The 8,454-nt window shown below is 40.2% G+C and overlaps 2 protein-coding genes across 2 annotated transcripts; one reads left to right on the top strand and one right to left on the bottom strand.

The window, feature by feature from the left end:
• The first annotated feature begins 918 nt into the window (after positions 1–918).
• Positions 919–3,989, top strand: LOC145465762 (proline-rich transmembrane protein 4-like). Its single transcript, XM_081449520.1, has 2 exons — positions 919–3,095; positions 3,277–3,989. Exon 1 carries the CDS (start codon positions 953–955, stop codon positions 1,955–1,957), a length of 1,005 nt encoding a protein of 334 aa, XP_081305646.1. The 5' UTR covers positions 919–952; the 3' UTR covers positions 1,958–3,095; positions 3,277–3,989.
• Positions 3,990–4,543: 554 nt separating this feature from the next.
• On the bottom strand, positions 4,544–7,564 carry LOC145465763 (uncharacterized). Its single transcript, XM_081449521.1, has one exon. It carries the CDS (start codon positions 7,323–7,325, stop codon positions 6,831–6,833), a length of 495 nt encoding a protein of 164 aa, XP_081305647.1. The 5' UTR covers positions 7,326–7,564; the 3' UTR covers positions 4,544–6,830.
• Between the last annotated feature and the right edge of the window lie 890 nt (positions 7,565–8,454).

Raw genomic sequence — 8,454 nt, forward strand, 5'->3', positions numbered from 1 at the left:
TCATGAAGGTGCAAAGTTAATCACTGAGGTGATATTAGTGGGTCAGTGGCACAAAACATTGGTAGTGACTTCCTGTATCACCAAACGTCAGGTTCGTATTTTCAAAAACCTTGTTGGCCCAGCTATTGTAACAGATACGCCTCCTGAAGTTTTAAAAAGTAAATGAGTCATCAAAGATTTATTTAACGGGGGAAGATGCTCGCTGAGTCATTTTTTCGCGTTATATGATATGCCATGAAATATTTATGCAAAACTGTAATTGGATTTTTCAAGCTTTTTTAGTTACATCCGACCATTCTTCATGTCATAAACATCCAATGATCATGATGTGAACAGAAAAATGAACTGAACTTATGAATACATTAGAAATACACAGTTCTTTCGAGTGGCTTTCTCACATGACATCGTGAACTAGCGTCTTAAGGGGTAAGTAAATCTTACCGAGACTTGCAAACTAATCTCTAAATCTCCTTCCTAGAATTCATTTTTGCTTTTAGAGAGCAATTCAATTTTCAAAACATAATATTTACAAGTTTTTCGTTACAGTAATTCAATCATTTCTAATGAATGTCTTGATATGTCCTCGCTGTGATGAACTTGAGTTTAGTCTAAATAGTAAACATATGTACATTCGGATCCCTGTCAACTGCTGAAAATAATAACATTTAACGTGCCTATCGAGTTGTACATCACAAGATTAAAATTATTCACTATTTTTATTTGCCTACTCCCAATTCTTTATTTGTGAGTGCGCAGTTAATATTTCGATAAGATCAAGTTCCTAAATCTAATTTTTCTTGATTTTCAATTCCTATTTTTTAGAGCCTTGTTATTCTTGTAAATGCATGGTTAATGACTGAAATAATATTTTTAAGAAGAAAGGTCTCAATTCAGACTGCAATATATAATAGTCAAGGAATTATATTAATATCTCAATTTTTAATTCACGCAGATGAATATGTCGACCTCAACAATTAAACCTGTTGAAAAACCCACGTACTCGGAAGCTTTAGCCGAGCCCGGCCCGGATTGGCCAGTTGCGAAGACAATCTGGGGATTGGCATGGGAGCTGCATTGGATTGGCTTCGGTGCTCTATTTGGCTTGCTAGCGATTCACTCCTTAATTGCTGTAGCGCTAGTGACGAAAAGAAAAGGTTTTGGTCGTAAACCTTTGTTTATTGCTATCAACTCGCTGTTGTTTACCCTTGGTGCCACCAGAGCTGTGTATCTGTTGTTGGATCCGTACGAGTCCAGAGAAAATGACGTGGAAGATCCAAAATGGCTGACGTTACTTCTCTTTGGAATCGCCTACCCGTGTTTAACATCCGCGTTTTGCTTGATTCACCTGGCTTTTCTTGAGGTCACAAAGATGAGAATAGCCTCGAGCAAGCTGCAAAGTCTGAAATTCTTATCTGGCGTCATAATAATTCATTTCATCATCGTCTTCACCGCGGAGACATCATCGTCCATCAAGCCAGAATTGGACGCGCTTTTGATCGTTTGCCAGTCGTTCTTCATTCTCTGGGGCCTGCTGCTCTCTGGCAGCTTCATCTACAGCGGATGTAAGCTGATAAACCACGTGGAAAACGTCCAGGAGCAACTCAGTGCTATCGAGAGAAGGGCGCACCTGCGGAACAAACAGCAAAGACACAGCACGACCAAAGTGGCCAAGATCACGCTTGGAACCAGCTTCTTGGGCATCGCCGTTTGCGGGTTGCAGTTTTACTCCATGTTAGGAGTATATGGTATGTACAGCACAGTAGTCCATCCTTCCCCTTGGCCGTGGTTGGCTTTCCAGTCAAGTTTTCGTTTGGTTGAGATTAGCATGGCGTGTACCATCGCGTACAGTGTGATGCAACCGGAAGGGCCCAGAAAAAGAAAAGCCAGAAGCGTGGCCGATGGAATGGGCATGTCGTCCAGAGCAAAACCGATAGAGAAGAAAGCAATCATTTTATAAATGAACTGAAATAGAACTAATATTCTTCCGTTTGTAAAGTGCGACTGAATATTATGTATACACTACTTGCAAAAAATTTCGGACAATTTTAGTTTGGACGCCAGTTTAATTTTCGGACACTTTTTTTCTCAATTCGGACAAATTTCGGATCGTAAAAAATTCGGACACCTTGCTGAAACATTGCTAAAGTAAATTTACACGTAAAAATACGAACTAGACTGGAACAACAACTGTGAAAACGATAGTTAACTTCTCCCTCAGGTTTATGAAGATACACCGACGAGTAAATGGCAAAAAATTCTCTCAAGCCGTTAAGTATCTCATTCAATGTCTCGATTAGAGTTCGCTCCTTAAAGCTCGGCATAAGGGTAACTGAGACCTTTGGAGCTGTTTAAAAATTAAATACTGACTGTACTGTAAATATTTTGGACGCTAAACATTTCGGACGCTCAAAGTCGGATAGTCTTATTTTCGCACACACACGTCCAAAATTAAAATCGTCTGAATTTTTTTGCAAGTACTGTTGCTTTTTTAGAAGCGGGAGCTTAGCAATTTAGAGATGTGAGTCGGAAAAAAGGCCTGAAATTTAAACGTGGTTGTTTTTGACAGTGAAGCCTTACCAATTGTGTAGAAATAAGTTATATGGGGCCTGTGGCTTCTAAAGCCCACTGACAACCTTGGCCTCTTAACAGAACAATATGAGCTGAACTTATCCTTAACTTAAATGCAGTGGCAAGCCGAAGTCAGATACCAGATGCTAAATTTGAAAGACGTTTTGATGTGAAGAATAATTGCACGTTTTACAAGTCACTTCAGTTTACATTTAGGGAAATTAGCCTCACTTTAATTACAAGCTTTGAAAGAGGCATGACGCAGTCATGGCTTGTGACACTGAAAAATAATGCAGTTCCGATCCGCTAAAATCGAAGTTCACTACTGTTAAAGTTAATTTGTATAACCTTAGTAATACGGCGACAATTGCAAGCAAGGGTACAAATTCCTTGTTTTTCTTCCATATATCCTCGGGAGTATTGAGTTCTATTGGCTTGCTACTGAGTTCTGAAAGAATGCATAATGTAGCTTGATTGAAAACGGTTACTGCCTTAAAATGATTATTAGCGTATACATTAATAGTACTGTACAACTGGTTCTACCCACCTAACAACTCTGTTAACAGTTCAATGTTAACAGTTCGATGTTAACGTTTTGGCTGCCTGGCTCCGCTAGCCCTTATGGTTATTCCAGGCAGCTAGTACTCAAATTTTGCTTTTAATATTTTCATTGAAATTGTAATTTTTTTTTTCTTTAGCAAGAATGAGTACAAATAAAGATTGATTTGATTTGATTTGATGTGTGGGAGGATTAACTGTACTTAAGCGTCTTTAGGTGTGCACTTGTTGTTGCCCCCGGGGGGGACTCCCCATATGAAAAGGTCGGGGATGCTCGTCGTATACGTTAGGGCCTAATTAGGAAGGGGGGGATAAATCAAGGATTTTGGTCTCACCCAGCATGAGGAGTGTCAGCTTGAGGGAAGATCTAGGCATTTCTACTTTCTTGTTCACCACAAAGAGAACATGATAGCAATGTGAAACAGCCTTCTTGTACATGTATGTTGGAAGAACACAACAATTTGGCAAAGCATGCCGATGAACACAAATCCTTGGCTGAGGCACTGTCCAAGCCTCTTCGGCTGATTCTGCGTGTCTATTTTAAACCGGCAAACGAGATCGCGAAAGCTCGTGGTTTTAATGTGTTAAGTACATATAGCAGCATGCATAAATATGGTTCTTATAAAGATTATTTTCAACGTCCAAGACATTTAAAACGTCTCCGATCATTTTGATCTACAATAGCACCGAAAAAGAGGAAAAACATTATTCGGATAACACTAAGAGAGAAGCCTTGACTGCGGCAATGTTTGGCAATATGACGTTTTCTGATGTCAGTTGAAGTGAGTTATGCAGGTCAAACCTCGGTGTTTTTTGTCAGTATCTCCGGTTAACCTGGCCGAGAACTGTGTCTTGCCCGTTGCAGTATTTGTTTTCTTCTTTAGATCATTGTGTAACTCTTTCCGAGTAGTCGTTGGTACCATCGTCGTTAACTGTTGCGAGAGTGGCACCCCGGCGGGAGTCGTACGACTGGGTTGTGACCAAAAATACCCAAAGAATCTACATGACTGTGGCGTTTTCGACATGATCATAGGCCAGTAAGCGCGAGTATGACAAGTGTGACGGTAACGATGTGTGAAAATATCGACCCAAGCGCTTTTCGTTGTTCAATGCAATGAGACTGGGACGAGCTTTGAATACGACACGTTGGAAAAGTCCTGTCGCTGTTGGAAAAGTCTTGCCGATTTTAACTTAAGTCTGCTGGATTACTTGATGGATAGAGTCCTCCTAAGTTTGTGAGCAGTTCCAAGGAGGACGGTCTTCTGTAGCTCTGTTATTCTAATATCGCCTGGGATCTTGCCGATGTAGTTTTCTGTTCCCTTCTTGACAAGCCCGAAAGCTCCAATGATCTCTGGGACAGTTGTTTTCATTCCCCACGTTTTCTCGATTTCAATCTCGAGATCTTTGTACTTTGTGAGTTTTTCCATTGTTTTCAAGGAGGTGTTCCTTTCTGTGGGGATGGACATATCGATAAGCAGACAGGTTCTTTCCTTCTTGTCTTTCACCACTATGTCTGGTCTGTTTGCTTTTATCTCTTTGTTGGTTTGGATTGGCATGGCATGTAGTGTTTATCTTGTACTTTGATGTTATATTGTTTGCATATTGTCCAGTGGAGATATGCTGCAGCTTTATTGTGTCTTTGTGTGTACTCTGTCTTGGCAAGTTCAGGGCATCCGGAGACAAGGTGGTCAACTGTTTCTTGAAATTGCCCACAGATTCTGCACACTGGGTCGGTGCCATCTTTCAGGATCTTGTTTCGGTAATAGTTGGTCTTAATGCATTGATCTTGGGCAGCAATAATGAAACCTTCTGTTTCTGATTTGAGGCCAGGTGTACTCAGCCAATTCCTCTGGGTTTTTGATGCAGATATTGTAGGCATTAGTCAGATTATTTTATTCTATTTTATTTATTTATTTATTTATTTTTTTTTTACCAAAAATACCTGTCATTTATATAGTTTTGTAAATACATTAAACAAATTTCCGTGTGTCCATATCATTACGTTTCAGGCGTGGGTTGTAAAGATAGGAAAATACTGTGAAAATTACCGAAATACAAGCCGCAGGCGAGTGCTTCCACAGCTGTCTTGAGCTTTCACCAACTTTGACGATTGTTTCTATAACTCTGAAAAACAGGCGTGATGTTTCTAATTTCCTTCAAGAAAATTACCAGTCGAAAGCTTCTTTTGTGTTTCTTTAATTTGTACCGAGTGATTTACTCCTCATTTCATTTCATTTAGCAATAGCCTTTGTTTTTCGTGACAAACAAAACTAATATTAGATCTAGACGTTTTCCTGTTAAAATTAACGCCTCCGATTCCGCGTCTCGTTGATCCGATTTGCCCGCGTCCATGCTAAAGAATATTTGGCTTTGGTTGAACTTGCAGTGACAGGCTTGATGGGCATTTTTGCTAAGAGCTTTATCTTATCTGTGTGTGCACTAAAATTTGCATACAGAATAAATAAAACTGAGTCATAGGCGGATCACAGATGTTCACAGAAGTTCCTGAGATCGTAAAAATTGAGGGAAAAAGATTAACAAATATACCTTAAAATGATCTAATTGCAATAAACTGTCCCGTTTTTGCGCGTATTAGAATGCATTTCAAACTTGACCTGAAATCGATGATGGCTGATGCCTTGCAATTGCCACACCGGAAAGATGGTCAAAGATAAGCTCGCTTGAAGATTGCGTCCCACTCAGTTTTGACTTCTGCTCACGTTTCATAGACGTTTGTCACATTAATTGATTTGCGGTGTCCACGAAGAAGTCAAAGTTCATGGCTGTGTTATCATACGATTGAAACTTGGTTTGACTCTTAATATAATAGCGGTTCAGAGACTGTCTCCCAATGTACACTTCACATCAACACTTAATGGTAATTATGCATATTCAAATCTTGTTGTTTTAATACTTCCATCGAAATATTTGCGAGATCACAATCACACTTTACAAGAAAAGTACGAAACTAGAACACTTTCTTATCAATCTAGGACACTTCCTTCCTTGTGTGGCGAAAATTTATTAATCTCATTAAAAACAATTTATGTTTTACATCAACGCAATGATCATATTCTTTTCAGAGGAGCAAGAACAGACCGCGCCGCGGTCACGCTTCTAAAATATTGACGAAAATGTCTACTGTTGAAGGCACTTTAAGAAAGTGCTTTTAACACCACGTTACTTGACACAAATAAGCGAAATATACAGGTGTTTACTTAGTGTAATGGGGAGCCTTTGTCTTCGGTGAGATCGACATTGTCTGTTTCACGTGTTTTCAACGCGCTCAATTTCATGATACTGTCATAATTTAATGTACTGAGAGTGTCCACACTTTTCGTAAAGCAAAGTCAAATATTTCAGTCTTGCTGGACTAGTAAAAATTTGTATTTACAAAGCTATCGAAAAGAGTGAATAAAATCACAACTGCGCGCATTCTTAATTTTTATCAGCCAAATATTTCAAACGGATTTTAATATCCCGCGAAGTCGCCTTCATATTAAAACACCGGCTCAACGAATTTCCCAACTTTCAAACAGCATTTATGACTGGATTAAAAACTTATGTTTAGTTCATTACGCTTGGTGAACAAGATGTAATACTTATGTCAGATCAGTTGACTAGGAGTACCTCGATTTCCGTGTTTGAAGAGAGAAGAAAATTGCTGAGCAGTGCTACTTGTATTATAAGTTCAAGTCTCAAGTTTATTCACTCTTCGCAGTCGTTTGTTCCCCATCTTGTTCGGAAAGCGATGATTTCCTCTCATTGTCGCTCTTTCCTTTGCTCGCTGCATCCCCTTCTTTGCTTGAATCGGAGCCGCCGCTTCGCGTTTTCTTAACCTTCCTCTTTGCTCGCCGGTGCTCTGCCGTGTCAAAATGCTTCTTGTGGCTAAGCGCACCCGCATCGGCAGCCCTTTCCAAGTGAACGGATGCAAAGTCCTTCTTGTTTGGATCACCAAAGTGTTTTTCAGAGCTGTCTTTTCGACCAGTTTGAGAGACTTCCCACGGCGGTAAGCGACTGACCTTTCTTCCAAGGTTTTTCTCGTACATGCTCGTCCAAACCGTCGCTTGATCGTCTCTGAAGTCAGAATATTTGCGCGCATAGGTTTTCCCGTAATCATGAATGGCCTCCGCTTCCCAATTTGCCATGGGCACCGCGGCACTCTCTTCATCTATCTGCATGGCTGGGCAATCGGCCATTTCTTTGCTCAATTTCCAAAGACAATCCGTTTAAAATCAGGTACTGTTTCTACAAATTATTCTCCGCGTAGGGTACCTTATTAAAAATTCAGTCCGGATATTATATTGGCCCATGTCGTTTGCGTGACTTCAAAGGCTCCCCCGCGTGTGTTGTGTATCATGTTTCACTTAGATAACCTTGTCAATAGGTTCACAAACACAAAAGTATCTATATATATCGGTTATTTATTGAAGTTATTGTCCATTAACACAAGCATCGACCGGAGTGAATTGACAACTACTTATTAGGCTCAACGAAATACAATTCACGATTAGCAAGCTTTGCCCTCAGTTAAGCGTGACTAACGAATCATAAGCTTCTAGGGTGTTAATTGATGTAGCCAAACGGCTAATGATAAATGCCAAATGGCTTGTCTTGCATAAATTACGTTGTGTCTCATTTATTATGATTCCATTGCCCGATAATTATGGCGTACCTATGAGTCAGCCGGCACACGTGGATGTGCTATGACCGGGTCCAAAGTGCGTTTACATCAGCATTTTAAAAACACTTAAAAGGTCTTGATCTTACAAGAGCGGCTGTTGATTTGTGTTTGTAACGTTATTGAACTGTTGATAAGATCGTATTCTGGCTGCAAAATGCAAAAACAGCCATTGTTTTGCAACAGTCTATTTTCCTTTTAGCATTTCTTAAGTATGCAGCGCTCCAAACCTTCACGTTGGCGGCAAGGTGGGCCTTGATTTACCGTCAATCAATGTTAAATATAGCTAGGGCTGTGCCAGATGAATATTGGCCCCTTCGATCCGCACGGTCAAGACAGAGTCAACGAGACCTAATAGCCTTGTGGCCGATCGACAGAGTAGGTACCCAGGTAAGTTTGGGTAATGAGAGATTTATTACACAGGTTACAACGTACATAACGGTGACAAAGAATTGTAGAAACTTTACCCGGTCCAATACCGTACCGTATTGCATGCTGCACGAATAAAAATAAGCGCCTGAAGGAAAATAGGGATACACCCTTCCTGACACGCACTGCCAGCTGACAACTGACACTGATCATGATAATTTCCTGTGCCTTACCAGGCAGGCTATAAAGTATAGATCAGTATATTAAGCTCCAGTGAA

This window comes from Orbicella franksi, chromosome 13 (assembly GCF_964199315.1).
Source record: "Orbicella franksi chromosome 13, jaOrbFran1.1, whole genome shotgun sequence".
NCBI classification, from domain to species: Eukaryota; Metazoa; Cnidaria; class Anthozoa; order Scleractinia; family Merulinidae; genus Orbicella; species Orbicella franksi.